Source organism: Dicentrarchus labrax, unplaced genomic scaffold (genome assembly GCF_905237075.1).
Source record: "Dicentrarchus labrax unplaced genomic scaffold, dlabrax2021, whole genome shotgun sequence".
NCBI classification, from domain to species: domain Eukaryota; kingdom Metazoa; phylum Chordata; class Actinopteri; family Moronidae; genus Dicentrarchus; species Dicentrarchus labrax.
In genome coordinates, this window is record NW_026136711.1 from 4,374,748 (window position 1) to 4,392,251 (window position 17,504).

At 41.2% G+C, this 17,504-nt stretch overlaps 1 protein-coding gene across 1 annotated transcript; it reads left to right on the top strand.

The window, feature by feature from the left end:
• Nucleotides 1–3,030: 3,030 nt before the first annotated feature.
• apobec2a (apolipoprotein B mRNA editing enzyme, catalytic polypeptide-like 2a) lies at nt 3,031–16,047 on the top strand. The gene is made up of 4 exons (XM_051415048.1): nt 3,031–3,435; nt 13,678–13,902; nt 15,004–15,312; nt 15,421–16,047. Exons 1-3 carry the CDS (start codon nt 3,206–3,208, stop codon nt 15,305–15,307), a joined length of 759 nt encoding a protein of 252 aa, XP_051271008.1. The 5' UTR covers nt 3,031–3,205; the 3' UTR covers nt 15,308–15,312; nt 15,421–16,047.
• Nucleotides 16,048–17,504: the final 1,457 nt, after the last annotated feature.

Here is a 17,504-nt window from a genome sequence, read left to right on the forward strand (position 1 = left end):
TGACACACAGTAAATATTTGATTAACTTTTGATCACCAACGTGTCTAGATTGCAGTGATCGAATTTGAAGTCAGTCCGATAAAATCTGTAGGAGTTAGTTAAAATTGAAGCCCTGAAATGCCAGAAATGGCATCACAGTTTGACATTCGATTCAACGTGGCTGAATTTGACGGCATGCCACAGACACGCCATTCAACGTACACAGTCACAAATAGCACAACATTTAATCAGCAAGGTTTTTTGACTGTACTGACCAATTTTGAAGTAGATTACATGTGCCTACCGAGTTTCATACAAATCAGTGAAACTCGGCGCCGGGGCTGCTTTGTTGAAATACTGTAGGGGGCGCTACAAACACGACAAATGCAATTTTTGGTATGTGAGCTACAAGCACCAGTCTACACGTGCCCAGCAGGATGATCAGATCAAGCTGAAATTTACTTATAAAATGCAAAACACATGGTTGATGATATGTGATCACTGTGGTGAGTGGGCGATGATTTTGATCTGATTTATATGAAATTTTCACGTTGTGGTCCGCATGTGTTACTCTGGCACGTGACACGGCTGCAGCACACCCCAAGTTGCGTGGAGTGCGAGCTGCAATTTTCTTATGTTAAACTCAGAAAAAAACAAAATTCTTGTATTTGGACCCAAAAACCTCAGAGACTCACTGTCTAAAGATATAGTTTCTCTAGATGGCATTACCTTGGCCTCTAGTACCACTGTCAGGAATCTTGGAGTTATCTTTGATCAGGATTTGTCATTTAATTCCCACATAAAGCAGACCTCTAGGACTGCCTTCTTTCATTTACGTAATATTACAAAAATTAGACACATCCTGTCACAGACAGATGCAGAAAAACTAATCCATGCATTTGTTACTTCTAGGCTGGATTACTGCAAATCTTTATTATCAGGCTGCCCCAATAAGTCCATTAAGACGCTCCAATTAATTCAAAACGCTGCAGCACGAGTACTGACAGGAACTAGGAAAAGAGATCACATCTCTCCTGTACTAGCTTCTCTGCACTGGCTCCCTGTAAAATTTAGAATATATTTAAAATCCTAATCCCAACCCTAACCCTTCCCACATTTCCTTTTTCCTTCTTCTAAATTTGTATCAGATTGTATCCCTTTTTCTAACCCTTACCCCTAACCCTAACCGTTCTTAGAAATGTGGGATCATAGGGCTGTGGGACTATTGAGCTGTGGGAACATGGGGCTGACCCCCAATGGGGAATAATGTTAGCAAAATATTAGCAAACTAACTAGCTACCTAGTTACATTAGCCATTTGTTAGCTATTGCTTTTAACTTTTAACCATCTCTTGTAATGGCAATTTTTAAGAACCTATAAAACCCTTTGACCCAGTTATTGTAAACATATATATACATACATACATATGCAACTGTTAAAGAGGCTATTATATGCATATAACCTTAAGCCCTGTTTCTATCTACACTCTATGTCCAAGTAAACAGCGGGATGTTGAGACTTCACTAAGAAGCCAAGGACATGATCATCTGTCTGTTTCGTCATAGAGTTTTTATTTTTCCAATGTCAGTAGTAACTGTGTGGTCCCCAACCATGGCATGGGCGGCTCAGAGGCAGAGCGGGTTGTTCCTTAATCGGAAGGTTGTGGGTTCGATACCCGGCTCCTGGTGCCACATGTCAAAGTATCCTTGAGCAAGATACTATACCCCGAATTGCCCCCGATGCCATGCATCGGTGTGTGAATGTGTATGAATGTTAGTTTCTGTTCGATGGACTTTGTCATCACAGTGTGAATGCGTGTGAAAGGGTGAATTTGGCATGTAGTGTAAAAGCGCTTTGAGTGGTTGAAAGACTAGAAAGGCGCTATACAAGTACAGGTCCATTTACCGTTTACCATGGACCACCCTGGTCCTCTAAGCCTCACAGCAAACAGCAAAAAACTGCCTGTCAGACTGGGCCAATCCTATACTATCAGTATTGAGGAGGTAAAGGCGCTGCCCTTCCCAATTTGGACTGATCCTCATTTTTGTTGAAATCTGATTGCTCAGTCATTTTCATCTGTCATTTTGTGCTTTAACATAATTACTGAAAATGCTAAAAAGAAAGAAAAAGAAAAAGAAATGGGTGGTGCATTATGAACTAAAAAGCTTAAAATGTTTGTGCAAGATGCAGCTAAATGCCCCAAATTGAGAAATGTTTTCTGTGGGGAGAGGGACAGGGTTACTGTGGCCACTTTTAACCAGTTGACTACTCTGACACTTTCTCTCTCACCCTCCATATCATATATGAATACATGTGAATGGGTGAATGTGACCTGTACTAAAATGCTTTGAATGGTCAGAAGACTAGAATGGTGCTATATAACTGTAGTCCTTTTACATACGTATACTCGACACTGCCACACTGAGGACAAATACTGATAAATCTTATGTATCAGTTGACATTAGCAGCAATCTTAGTCAGTCAAAATGCAGATAAGCACAGAAACAACTGTCCAACCCCCCCACCCTCAGGGTCTTTAAATAGACCTGCTTGGTCTTTGAGCTGCAGCTGCTGTGTGTGTCTACCATGGTTTGACCTATATAAACCTTTAAAGGCTAGTGCCAATACATATATTTTTAGATTGAAGCTGCTGATTGACAATACTATATGGTGAGTTTTAATTCACTATCTTTGAATCTTACAATTTCTGTGCCAAAAAAAAAAGAGTAAAGTATCCAGTGTTCCCCTCTGAAAGCCTAAGAAGTCACACACTTCAAAGCTTGAAGCTAAAACTCACCAAAAATGGAATGGTTAACCAGCCCTTAAAGTTTTATAGATAGTTTTATTTGATTTGAGTAAAGTATTCCCTCACCACAGCAGAGTGATTTCCCCGCTGATAGTGAAACTGTAAACAAACCTTAATATCAGCCTGGGTTATGGACAATCCTATGAACTGTATGGTCTGCCTCTCTCTCTCTCCCATCTCTCTCTCTCTCTCTCTCTCTCTCTCTCTCTTTGGTTAGCTCCTTGCACTACTTTCTTCCATTGCCTCCCCCCTGCCCTCTCTACCATTCCACTCCTCCCCCTAGCTAGTTCTTCCTTCCTCTGTGCTTGTCTGCTGTTAAGTCATTTTTTGTTTCACGTCTTCTGTCCTTACCTCCTGTCTTCATCTACATCTTGTCTTCTCTTTCTCAACACAAATTCTACAGACTTCCATTCTTTAACCATGGCTGACAAAAGTCGTACACCAATGAGAAGAAAAGAGAGGAAAGAAAAGGAGTCTGCTGAAATGACCAAGGATGTAAAGAAAGCTAAGAATGAAGGAGAGATGGAAGTGGATAGTGGAGAACTCCCATCAGCTGAGGTGACAGTCACCAATGGTTCAGTAGCTAACGGTGAGAACGGAGATCTTCAGGTTGAGCCAATGGAACTACCTCCATTTGAAATCATCGCAGGGTAGGTCCAAATCACATAGTATTGTTCATGTAACAGCTTATTAGACAAAGCTCAGGCTATGCATGTAAGAGACCACATTCTCATTCAACATGTGCTTAAGTCGACAGTTTGTCTTGGCTGATCACATCAGTGATCCCACAGATTTGACTTCAGTGAACTGTCTGACATTTAGTAGTGCTGATGTGGATCTTAACCCAAGGAGGTACCTTGCAGAAACTTCTAATATGATCAATGTACCTAATGTAATTTACATAACCTATAACCTAACCTATAAACTGCCTGGTGCATCGTACGGATTGTTTTATACCAGTGACTATAAAATGTCTAAATGTAGATTCAGACCAACTTTCACTTCAATTAGAATGTGATTAAAAAAACGTAACCAACCAACAGTAAACTGCTGCTATTGACTATCACTCAGCTGTTATAAATGGTACTTCAAAATAACAGCCATACAAACTTCCACTGCACATGATCAGCTGTAAAACTGCTCAGCACTGAATGGGCCGTTGTTTTTATATGGGGAAAGCTGTGATGTTACTTTTGATGTGGTGCAATGCTCGAAACTGCCACTGAGCACTGCGCTCAAAGTTGAAATGATTTCAACTATGACCTTGGTTGCCGCTGACCTTTCAAAGTGCAACCAATGCTGACCTTTTAAAGAAAACCAGTGAGATAACAGCTAAGGGCGGCTGTGGCTTAGAGGCAGAGCGGGTCGTTCCTTAATCAGAAGGGTTCGATCCCCGGCTCCTGGTGCCACATGTCGAAGTATCCTTGAGCAAGATACTGAACCCCAAATTGCTCCCGATGCCGTGCATTGGTGTGTGAATGTGTATGAATGTTAGTTTCTGTCCGATGGACTTTGCCATCACTGTGTGAATGTGTGTGAAAGGGTGAATGTGGCACGTAGTGTAAAAGCGCTTTGAGTGGTCGGAAGATTAGAAAGGCGCTATACAAGTACAGGTCCATTTACCATTTAAGTTGAAATTATTTCAACTCTGACCTTTGTTGTCACTAACTAGGGTTACAATCTGTCCCATATAATACAGGATTGTCACGTATTGAAAAATAAAATGCACTGTCCCTTACTGAATCAATCCCATATTTTCTTGCACATTCTACTGTAGTTTCATAGGAGCCCCCAGACAGGCTAGGAGGATGTTTGAAGTTTGTCAAATAATTTTAGTGTCCCTGACTTGTAGGCAGTCTAAACCGATCCGCACCATGGACAGGACTTGTCTGACTGTATAACAGGGTTAAAACATGAAGCCTGTAGCACTATTTCAATTCAATTCAATTCAATTTTATTTGCATAGCACCAATTCATAACAGAAGTTATCTCAGGACACTTTTCAAATAGGGCAGGTCTAGACATTATTTACAGAGACCAAACAATTCCCACCATGAGTAAGCAAATTAGGAAAATAAATAAGCAACGTCCGGTTACACTCTTAAAATAAAGCCAAAAGACAAACGTTTCATATTTTAGGGACAATCGTAATACTACCACCAAAGACACTAGTAGTTTTTCTTCCTATTTCATAAATACAAATTAGCTATTAGCTGCACAATTAGACATTGGCACTGTCAAATTAGCAACAACACATGTAGCTCCTCCAGTGACAGGCATGAGGCAAGAGGTCTTGATTAAAATACAGGGCTTTATTGCTGGTCAACCCGTGAGAACTGGGTTAAAGAAAGAAAAAATAAATGAACAAAAATAATGCTATATGCCTGTCTCATACATCTTGTGCTATGACCAAGCATATATACAGCTAGACACTTTACAGTTTGATTGAACAAACCGAAAATGACACATATAAACACAATAATCAATTAAAGCTGCAAGCAGCGTTGGGCGGGACCTCGGAATTCATTATGGCCAACTTTGAGGGCATGCCACGGACACACTGTTCAACGTACATGCACAAATAGCACAACTTTTAATCAGCACCATTTTTTGACTGTACTGACCAATTTTGAAGCAAATCCGATAAATTCCATAGGAGGAGTTTGTTCAAATACAACACGAAAAATTAACCGAAAATGCGCACGGAATTCACTATGGCCAAATTTGAGGGCATACTATGGACACGCCCTTCAACGTACATGCACAAATACCACAACTTTTAATCAGAACCATTTTTTGACTGAAGCATATCCGATAAATTCCCTAGGAGGAGTTCGTTCAAATACAACGCGAAAAGTTCACCGAAAGTGAAATTTTAAATCAAAATGGCCGACTTCTTGTGGGGTTTCGGGTATGGGTCCAAGAGGCTTTTTTGTAAGTCCCGGCATGTTACTCGTGCCTATCGAGTTTCGTACATATTGGTGAAACGTGGCGCCAGGGCTGCTGTTTTTTTTAAAACGTAGTTTATGGACATTTCGCGCTCTAGCAGAGAAAAATTATAGGCGGAAGTGGGCGTTGCCTATATGGGGAGATTCAGCTCCACTCACCGGACGCGTGGATATGTTTTTTTAATGTGCGACAAACTATGCCGAAGTTATTAGCCTAAACGCATTTTTTATGATAGTAGCGCCACCTAGTGGCCAACCCAAAAGCGGCGCATAGAATATCAAATTTTTCACCAGGCCTGACCACTTTGCCAAATAAAATTGACTTTTCGTATATGTTCAGGGGGGCAAAAACGCAATCAAAGGCGCTAAAAATAATAGGTAAGAATAATAAGAAACATAGCAAATACAATAGGGACCTTGCCGGTCGCTGGCTCGGTCCCTAATTAAGGCTGCAAGCAGCATTGGACAGGACCTCGCCATCAACCTACGACGGGGCCTGCATGGTGGTCGCCCACCACAGCCACGCCATGCCACGTCACCCCTCTACCAAGCCCTCATCGCCAGAAGCTGAGTGAGACCGCTCTACGTTGTCAGGCATTTCAGACAATGTGCAAAAGACTTAAGCTTTCATAGCAAGACTCTTCCCTGCGAAACGTGGAAATTCAGCGCCACGCCACGGACATGCCGTTTGACGCACATTAAATATTTGATTAACTTTTGATCACCAAAGTGTATAGATTGCTGTGATCGAATTTGAAGTCAATCCGATAAAATCTGTAGGCCCTTCAACGTACAGTCACAAATCGCACAACTTTTTATCAGCAACATTTTTCAAGTGTACTGTCCAGTTTTGAAGCAGATCTGATAAATTCCCTAGGAGTTTGTTCGTTCAAATACAAGACCACGGAATTCAAAATGACGAACATTGACAGCACGCCACGGACACACCCTTCAATGTACAGTCACAAATAGCACAGCATTTAATCAGCAAAATGTTTTGATTGTACTGTCCAATTTTGAAGTAGATCTGATAAGTCCCCGATCAGGAGTTAATTCAAATACAAGGCGAACATTTGCCTAAAATGAGATGACAAACAAAATGGCCGTCGAGAGTGACAATGAAAATCAAAATAGCTGACTTCCTGTGGGTTTTGGGGCATGGGTCCAAGAGGCTTTTCTGTAGGTCTAGGCACGTTACACATGCCTACCAAGTTTCATACATATCGGTGAAACGTGGCGCGAGGTCTGAAATGCTGTAGGGGGCGCTACAAACATGACACACACGATTTTTGGTATCTGAGCTATAGTTATGAATTTCATATTCATAACTATTACAATTACATGGGGAACTATGGACCCAATTGGACAAATTGTCAATCGGACAAACCAATGTGGAGAAATGGTCCACTTTCTTTTTTGACGAAAAATCCACAGGAAGTGCTAATTTTATAACGTGCTTATTTTTTAAAATATCAAAATACTTTAAATTACTTTTTTTGCTAGGACGGTCTCCAGATGCTACGTAAAACGTTTCGTGCGAATCGGACAAAAGCGCATGGATGGAACACGAAAACGTAGTTCATGGACTCTAGCGCGGTCGCTGGCTCAGCAAAAACAATAGGTCCTCCCAGTGTTGACACTGGCTCGGTCCCTAATTACAGTACATAAGTTAACTTATGTTATTATGACAACAACAGTGAAAACAGCATTCTCTTTCGTGTTGTTGTTGTTTACAGCTAGACGGAATTAATTATTTGTTTAGCTGTATGTTTACAGCTAGACAGAATTACTTATTTGTCTAGCTGTAAACATACAACTCACTTTGGTAAATGGTAAATGGACCTGTACTTGTATAGCGCCTTTCTAGTCTTCCAACCACTCAAAGCGCTTTTACACTACGTGTCACATTCACCCTTTCACACACATTCACTCAGTGATGGTAAAGTCCATCGAACAGAAACTAACATTCATACACATTCACACACCGATGCACGGCATCGGGAGCAATTTGGGGTTCAGTATCTTGCTCAAGGATACTTCGACATGCTGGGGATCTAACCCACAACCTTCCGATTTAGGAACGACCCGCTCTGCCTCTGAGCCACAGCCGCCCCACTTTGCTGACTGATATAAAGTCCAGTCTGGGACGTGGGGGATGTGGCAGGGTCTGTAGTGGGTGTCAGCAGTAGGTTGGGGGATGGGGATGACGAGGTTGATACAGAGAGGTGTCTGCTGCAGGAGGTGGTAGGGGGCTGTGGGGGCTGTGGGAGTGTCCTGGGTTTGTTGCTTAGAAGAGCAGTAGAGGGGCTGCCAGGGGTGGGGGAGCTGAAGTTAAACCTGTTGAAGAACTGGTTCAACTCATTGGCTCGTTGTTGATTCCCCTCAGCTGCACCCCCACCTCTCCCCTGAAAGCCGGTGATCTCTCTCATCCCACTCCACACGTCCCTGGTGTTGTTGTTCTCCAGTTTGTCCTCCAGTTTTCTCCTGTATGCGTCCCTACTCCCCCTGATGCTGTGTTTGAGCTCTCTTTGTACATGCTTGTACACGTAAAGTTCTGCTCGGTCCCCTGATCTAAAGACCCTCTTCTTCTCATTGAGAAGGGCTTTCAGGTTGCTGGTTACCCACGGTTTGTTGTTTGGGTAGCATCGGACCTCCTTGGTGGGGATGGAGTTGTCAATGCAGAATCTAATATACTCAGAGACACAGTCAGTAAGGCCATCAATGTCCTCCCCGTGTGGCCCATACTAAGCATCCCAGTCGGTGGCCTCCAGTGATCCACGCAGTGTTTCTATGGCCTCTGGAGACCATTTCGTCACTGTCCTCACGGTGACTGGTTGCTTCTGAACCACAGGTTTGTATGATGGTGAGAGCCGGGCTAGGTTGTGGTCTGACCTGCCGAGCGATCTGACTTCTGGAATGGCGCCGGCGACGACGGCAGCCTGTCATGGCAGCTCCTATCGTTGTAGTTTTAGTGTATTTTTAGCCTGTGTTTTTTTCCCCTATTTTTAACTGTTTTCCTTCTTTCTTACTTTCTTACTACTTTGTTCATGTCGCCTAAATATTTTTTTGGCGTTTTTGAGCACCTTTTATTTTTTTTTTTGCACGTGTCTCCATGGCGACGGGGAGTCGCATTGCTTACACCAGCGACCAGATGATCGCCCTGAGGCACCCTAGCATCCTGACTGGAGAGAGACCCTCCATACCGGAGGAGCTGAGGAGGAGACGGCGAGGCTGCAGAGCAGGGGTTAAATGGAGGATGAAGAAGAGGAGGTTTAAACTCTACATCCCTGCAGTCATCACTGGAAACAAACGTGGCTACACAGATCCCGGACTCCAACGTCATCATTCCCGGCTTCCATACGGTTCGAGCCGACAGGGACACCACCGCGAAAAGCAAGAAGAACGGTGGGGGGACCGGCTGTGCTCATAAACAACAGGTGGTGTAACTCCAGGCACATCTGTGTTAAAGAGCGTGTCTGCGGCCCGGACATCAAGCTTGTCGCCGTCAGACTACGTCCTCCATGTTATCTGCCACAAAGCAGCATGTGACGTCATCCACACTGACTGCAGGACTACAAACGAAACACCCGGAGGCTTCATCATCATCACAGGGGACTTCAACCACGTTTCTCTCTCGTCCACACTCCCAACCTTCCACCAGTTTGTCACATGCACCACCAGAGACAATAAGACCTTGGACCTGCTGTATGCAAATGTTCCTTTTTGGTTATTAATTTTGTCTCTAATAGTAATAATTTTATCTAGGGGCGATAGAATCTAATGTTGTTCGTAGTGAGCCTGCAGCACTATTAACAAGATTATCAATTTGGGAGGGACTAAAGTTGTTATAGGACTAAATAACAACAATTCACTAAACTGAATAAACATTGATGGAATCTCCTCCTTAAATTTAGCTACAGCACTATCAGATAGACATCTGCTGTAGGACGTTTTGCCTAATGACTTATAATCTAGTAGTAGGAATTCAAAAGTTATTTAATAATGGCCAGAAAGAAAAGGATTTTGTGGGAAGACTATTAAATGTTCAATATCAATGCCATATGATGGAAGGAGGTCAAGAGTGTGAAAGAATGTGAGCATTAATATGACTGGGGGGGTTGATTCATTTAGGCTAACATACTCTTTGTGGCACAGCCAGGTCTCAGTAAATCAGTGTCATAATCTGATATTAATTCATTAACTAGAACAGCTTTAGAAGACAGGGACCTGATGTTTAACAGTCCACATAACATTATTTTATTTTATGCTATTGAGGAGTTAGTTTTAATTTTTATTAGGTTTTTATGTTTAATTCCTCGTTTTTATTTCTTTAAATTATTTAGGTGGTTGGGGGACAGACACAGTCTCTATGGGGTTTTTGGTGGGTGACTGTTCTAATGGAAGCGCAGAGAAGTGTGTAAGACAGCAGCTCTGCTTCCTGGTCCCAACTCTGGATTGTCAGGTTTTAGAAATAAACTTGGTCATATTCCTAGATAAGAGAGCCACTCCATCCAAAGTGGGATAGATCCCGGTTCTCCTAATCAGACCAGGTTTTTCCCAAAAAGGCTGCCAGTTATCTATAAAGCCCACATCGTTTTCTGGATACCACCTCTACAGCCAGTGGTGGAATGACGACATGCAGCTATACATGTCATCACAGGTCATACAGGGCCCTACACACCAGATAGCAGAGTTAATGGCCCACTTGCTGATTGGACAAAACAAGACATCTGAAAACGTCACCTTCGACTTTATATATTATATTATATATACTGTATATACGTATATATTTTAAAGTTATATATTAGGAATTTTTCACATTCTGTAGACAAAACAATGAATTGATTAAATTGAGAAAAATAATAATTGATCATGGAAATAATAGTTAGACAGCCCGAATAAAAATATAATACTTCAATGGCGAGTGATCTCTGGTTACCTTATTGCACAAATAAACAGGAAGCCCTGCATATTTGCAGTCTCTCTCCACCCTCATCTGATTAGTAAAATCGGGATTGTTCAGCCAGTCAACAGGTAGATAAAACACCAGTTTGGCAGTTAGCTAATCAGGTGTGGGTAGAGCTGTGAGAGCTAGAAGATAGGTAGTTTGTGATGAACATGAATGAGAGTCACTTATGTTTTCTGATTCCGTTCGTGGTACCTCCCATAATTATTAGCTCAACGTCTGCAGCTGTTACCTTGTTACTTCTCAGGTCAGGCTCATCAGATGTTAGGATGGTATATGTTAGGCAGATATAAGATTAACCAACAAAATAGTCAGAGATGCTGCTACATCGATAAACAACATATGAGGTCCAAATCAGATACAGGTTAGATTCTTTGCAATTTAAGTCATATCTGAATGGCTTTGACTTTTATCACTGTGTGTTGGAAGATCATAAACGTCATCACTACATCTTCCCTGAAATGTCAGCATTTCCATAACTTCACATCTTGTTCCCCTGTGCCTACACAAAAGTATGGTTATGTACTGTACACTGTTAGTACTAAATATTACACTGTAACTGCAGAGTAATGGCACTGTATGTTAATGATGCTGACTTCTGACACTGAGAGAGAGAGAGAGAGAGAGAGAGAGAGAGAGAGAGAGAGAGAGAGACTGTACTGGTTAACAAGTCTAATAATAAGGCAGTGGAATTCCAGTCACAGCCATGTACACAATGTAAAATTAGCTCTGCTCTCCCTGCTGCTGCCGTGCTGCCCCCATCCTGACAACCCGAGTTTCAACCTGACACCCACCTCACTATCCTTGATGTTCGCTAGATTTGGCCTTCTATTTAAAGCACCACACCAGTGGTTTTGCATGGTCAGCCGAGTAACTAGCATCGACCTACAGCTTATCTAACTGACAGTTATTTCCAAATTCATTTGATTAATTAGTCAGACCATCAATGAAAAGAACTTGGTTGAAAAAACAGTAGACACCACTGGAGCACAGTGTTTCTGGGGGCTGGACCTCACTGAACAAAAACACAACTTTATAAAGGTATTCACTGATTTTGGTGTAACTGGATTATGCCAAGGAATCAAGGAAATGTATTCATCAATATACAACACAAGGTTTTTTAACAAAATTAATGTTTGGGCCCCTTGATGCTACATGTAAAGAAAAGTATAATTCAATTAATAAAATAACAAAAAAGAAAAAGATAAAATTAAATACAACAACATATACAGTTATTTATATACATATATACATACACATATACTCTTAGGAAATAATTATGCAGTGCATCTTTTGAATTTGCGTCATGGAAATGTCAACAGCAGCAACAAGATAGTGAGCACTAAACATCATCGACGTAAACACCTGCGCTCTGTTGGCTCAGCACTCTCTGCAAGTCCCGAGCAGAGCAGTTGAATAACTTGGACAGGCCGAGCGGGTTGATGGGATATACCTTGGCGTGCTGTGCCCATAGACTGTAATTAAAAAGGGTTGTAGTGTACGTGACATCACTAACAAAATGTTTTCCACCGGTAGATCAGCAGCCAGCCCGGTTTCTGAAGAGCCGTTGCGAAGCTCAGTGTGGTCGGCTCTGTCCGTCACCATCTTGGCACTCCTGACTCCGCCAGCTCCCGGCTTATCCAAAAACGGGTGAAGAGGTGGAGCGTGGGTGGAGCTGAGGCAGGCTGAAGAAGCCTGGTTACTGAAAACAGCTGCCTGTGACAGCACCCACCTGTCATGCAAAGCAGCCGTTCCCTTAGTTATGCGACCCTTTAAGCCTTAATACATTTAAATGGGTGAGTCATATAAACATTCATCATTCCCCTGACCAAAAGCCGTTTTTGTACCAGACTGTAAACACTTCTAAGCTTCAAATGGCCGTTAGAGGAACTGCAGTTTTAGTTTTTTGTTACTTCCGTAAAAAAAGCCATAGGAAAGTTTGAAACCTGAGCTTTTTACTCAAAGGGGTCAATTTTACAGTTACGTCATTATTTATATCTTTGACCATGTTTAATATGAACATTTCACACCTCACATTGTAACATTATATATATATATATATATATAGATATATAAAATATGGGAAAGCATAATAGGTCTCCTTTAATATACTAACAAAAACTTTTGTTTCCACTGGTAGATAAACAGCCATACTGTTAGATCATTGTGGAATGTCTTTCAAAGGTGAATGTCCTGGAAGGGATAAGAAATAAGTACTCTATGTTACTATGTTGTGGCACCTGCTCTGGGTTCAGTGAAATGGACGATACTCATGTAACCGATAGGCTGACTGTTTTCTTTATAATTCATTCAAAGTTTATAACAAAGTTTGTAACTTTATAACAACCCAGTTTTGCAGAAAAGAAACCAACGAAAATGAAATAACCACTTGTTTTCTGTTTTTTAATACCCGTTTCTGAAAGGAAAATGGAATGACCAAAAGATACACGGACCCAACAACTGTTTCACTCATTTGAAGAACTTCAGTGAGTTAGAGATAGGCTACCATGACCACGATTTAACTTTTATTTTAGTGATGTTTAATGACAGATCACAGCAGTTTTTTTGGGCTTGGTGTCAGAGAGAATAGGTAAAAAAACTAAATGGTAAATGGACCTGTACTTGTATAGCGCCTTTCTAGTCTTCTGACCACTCAAAGCGCTTTTACACTACGTGCCACATTCACCCTTTCACACACATTCACTCAGTGATGGCAAAGTCCATCGAACAGAAACTAACATTCAAACACATTCACACACCGATGCACGGCATCGGGAGCAATTTGGGGTTCAGTATCTTGCTCAAGGATACTTCAACATGTGGCACCAGGGGCTGGGGATCGAACCCACAACCGTCCGATTTAGGAATGACCCGCTCTGCCTCTGAGCCACAGCCGCCCTAAATAAAACTTTAGCTTTGGTTTGCAACATTTGGATGTGAAAACTAATATGCCAATTTCATTATTCTCTTTTATACAGGGACCGGATTGATCCTTTCGTCTTTAAGTTCCAGTTCAAGAATGTGGAATACTCCTCAGGCCGCAACAAGACCTTCCTGTGTTACCTTGTGGATAAAGGGAACTCAAGTGATGGGTTGCTGAGGGGCTATCTGGAGGATGAGCATACCTGTGCTCATGCTGAGGAGGCCTTCTTTATTCAGTGCCTGCCGAACTACGATCCTGCACTGAAATACACAGTCACCTGGTATATACCTCTCTTAAACTGTTAAAGGGTATGTGGCACAGAGAATGTAAAAAAGACTGTGGCGACACATTGTGTAGCCTCACATGCATGCATCAGATAGATAGAGATAGATAGATGGATAGATACTTTATTCATCCCCAAGACTAATAATCTTTTTTTTTTCAAATGATTATTAGTTTATTCTGACATACCAGAAGCTCACTAATGAATAGTATGGTGAAGCAATTAAATTTTCTCTCATCCTTCTGATTTTTGTGATGAGCAAAATATTTTCTTAACAATATCTGTGGGTTCAAACTGTTGGATATTGTCCGTCACGCTTCTACAGTATCAGAGAATGACAAACCAAACACTTGTTTTTTGAGTTTCATGGCCACTGTAGTTTCTCCTTCATGCTTGGAACAGGATGTTGAGGTAATGGGGTTGCAATCTGTAACTACACCACTAGATGCCACTAAATCCTACACAATGTTCCACCAACCTCTGATAAGTAACTAAATATCAAAAGGTACTCCAGTGATTTTGTATTGTAAATAGATAAAGTTTGGGGTCTTGTGAGAGACAGGATTAAAAACGGTCAAAATCAAAGCAGCATAGGAAAAACACAGGGTTATACTTGTCTCATACTTCATATAGAATTTAGTGGCATCTAGCGGTGATATTTCAGACTGCAACCAAATAAAACCCCTCGAGTCAACCAAGCACGTTGGGAGAAACTACAGTGGCTGTTTAACTCCCAAAAAACACTTATGGCCACAACTAGATCCACTGTTTACTTTCTGTTCTGGGCTACTGAAACATGGTGTTTCAACATGGCAGACCCTGAAAAAAACCCTCCTTAATGTTACACACTGGACCTAATAGCATCTTTTTCAAGTGATGTCACTTATGTCATCTTCTCAGACTGGGCTAGCTGTGTAGTACTCCTCATGACGAGTAAACTGACCTTGACATGTAAAACAGTGGAGAGCCTTCTTAGCATCATGCTAGCACACACATTTCTCTGGCTTTAGATACATGCATTGTAATATGAGTGTCCTTTAATGCACATATACAATGATAAATGTTTCGAAAATTACAAACATCTGTCCTTCCTTTCAGGTATGTGTCTTCCAGTCCCTGCTCTGCTTGTGCAGCAAAGGTAGCTGAGGTGCTGAAAGCCAGGAAAAACGTCAAGCTGAGCATCTTTGCTGCTCGGCTGTTTGAGTGGGAGGAAGCAGAGATCCAGGCCGGGCTGAGGGCCCTGCACGCTGCTGGCTGTAAGCTGAGAGTGATGAAGCCTCTGGACTTCTCCTACACCTGGGAAACTTTTGTGGAGAACGAGGAGCAACCTCTGAACCTGTGGGAGGACTGCAAAGAAAACTATGAGTATTATCAAGAGAAGCTGGCAGACATTCTACAGTGACCACAGTAAGTCTTCTCTTTTTGGCATATTGATAGATAATAGGTAATATGGAGAGAAAAAAAATTAAGTATGGACAATGTCATATGTCTCTCTCTCTCTCTCTCTCTCTCTAGGAATCCAGATGAGAATATGTGCACCCTCGATCAACACCCTTACTTACACATAATTCATGTTGATATTATTGTTGTTGATTGATAGTGATAGTATATATGACTCTGTGATAGTAGTAAAGCTGTGTGTGTGTGTGTGTGTGTGTGTGTGTGTGTGTGAAAGACAGTCGATTTGTTCTAACTTTTCTTTAGTGTGTTTAGGAATCCTGTAATCAAGCTTTCTGTGCCATGGTAATTGGCCCTAACAACATTGGCAGTGATCCCCAAATCTGGCTCCACTCTGGGATTATCTTGGTCTCAGACATTAATGCTTTTACCTTGCTTGTTAGATTTGTTTGCGCCCTTTTTTTGCACACAGTGATTAGACACTGTGTAAGACACTGTAAAACTGTCCAACTGAATGCCTTTCATATATGTTTACAGATATATTTTGTCTGGGACAAAAACCTCCTCTGAGACTTGACTGACAGCCCCTAGTGTCCCCAGATAAGAAAAAGCTATTATCATGTAATTTGATTATAGTGTATATTCCCAAACACATAAAATTGGGGCTAATCCATCTTTTTTTGTGAGAGTACGTCATCTGTTCAGATGTATTTGTATTTCAATGATAAACAGAATTTGATTCAGTCTGTGGCTGCTATTTCTTCTGTTCACACTCCACAATACAGGAGCGGATCTTTCATCAGTCTTCAAGCAGCTGACTAAATAAATCACAGCTCCATCTGCCAGACTTTCCTTAAATACAATTACATTCCTGTTGCTCTGTCACTTAACATCTGACTAGCGGAACTAGCTAACACAGGTGTTACAGAGGAACCTGAATCATAATGGTTTGTATAATTGTCTGATTTCTGTCAGTAGTTACAAAACTATATGTTAAATCACCAACCAACTGGAATGACAGGGGCAGATCTAGAAAAATATTCTTGGGGTGTCCAGAGGGTGGCATTTAATAAAGATTAGCAAAGCATTAAGTAGAAATTCTAAAGGTGGCATTAGAAATCAGTAAATTGTTTTATTTACATTTCACATTTGACATCAAACTGGGGTGGCAGCTGGGGTGGCCAGGCACTTTTTAGTGTCACATTTAGATCTGCCTCTGATGACATTCAGGCATGATTTTGACATTTTTGTGTACTGTGCAAATACTGTAAAACAAATGCACTTGTTTAACTTATTACATCCTGTTGTAGGCTGTTGTCTGTGCCTTCATCCAATTTTACTTACTTGATACTCATAGGGAAAACAAAAACACTGCACAGAACACACTGCTAATCATTCAAGTAACAGTTTACCTCCATGTCTGTCTGGACTCATATATGTGGTGAATACTTGAAAGATACCATGTAAAAAAGGTATAAAGTATAGTTTCTGGCTAAATGGAGATTATCACTTTATTGATGGTGCATATGTATAATTCCAGTGAATATGCATGTTTGAATGTTATCATAAATATATTGGCTCCAAGATGGATTCTTACAGGGTACAACTATACAAAATGAGGTGCTTTTGTTTTCTCCGGGCATTTTTAGATATGAATCCTCTTGAGGAGCTGTCGGTGAAACTCATTAGCTAGCCAATACGTCATTTGTAGTCAGGTGAAAGCTTACCTTTGACTTTTCGGCTAAGAAATGGAGGGGGGGGGGGATTGATTGTTATTGTACTACCTGTATAACTAACGTACCTGTCTGAACCCTGTGAGTCTTGTGCACCACGAAGTCTTCCACAATGGTCTAGGTTAGGGGTATTCACCGTGGTGAAATATCTGGAGAAAGGCAGTATTAAGTTACTCCTCTTAAATTCAACATTTAACTACAGATGTCACGTGCACAGTAACTGTGCAACTACATTATAGCGTCAAAACCTCAGTGAGTCCTCCTTGGTGAAGGTATCTAGTTATCATTATGGATTCCCATGTTTTTAAGTTTGTTCACATTGATATAGGCTAATAGAAAATAATAATTTGGCAAGATAATGTAAATATTAAACAATATAGGCAAACTCAACCATTTTGGAGTAAGCCAAAATATTCTGGAAACTGTATAAAACCCAAGTGGAAAGAATTTTATCTTTTCATGTTATAT

Coding starts and splice junctions, on each gene's coding strand:
- apobec2a (XM_051415048.1), top strand. CDS start 3,206: ATGGCTGACAAAAGTCGTACACCAATGAGAAGAAAAGAGAGGAAAGAA. Junction 3,436..13,677: donor CCATTTGAAATCATCGCAGG/GTAGGTCCAAAT, acceptor TCTTTTATACAG/GGACCGGATTGATCCTTTCG. Junction 13,903..15,003: donor CTGAAATACACAGTCACCTG/GTATATACCTCT, acceptor CCTTCCTTTCAG/GTATGTGTCTTCCAGTCCCT.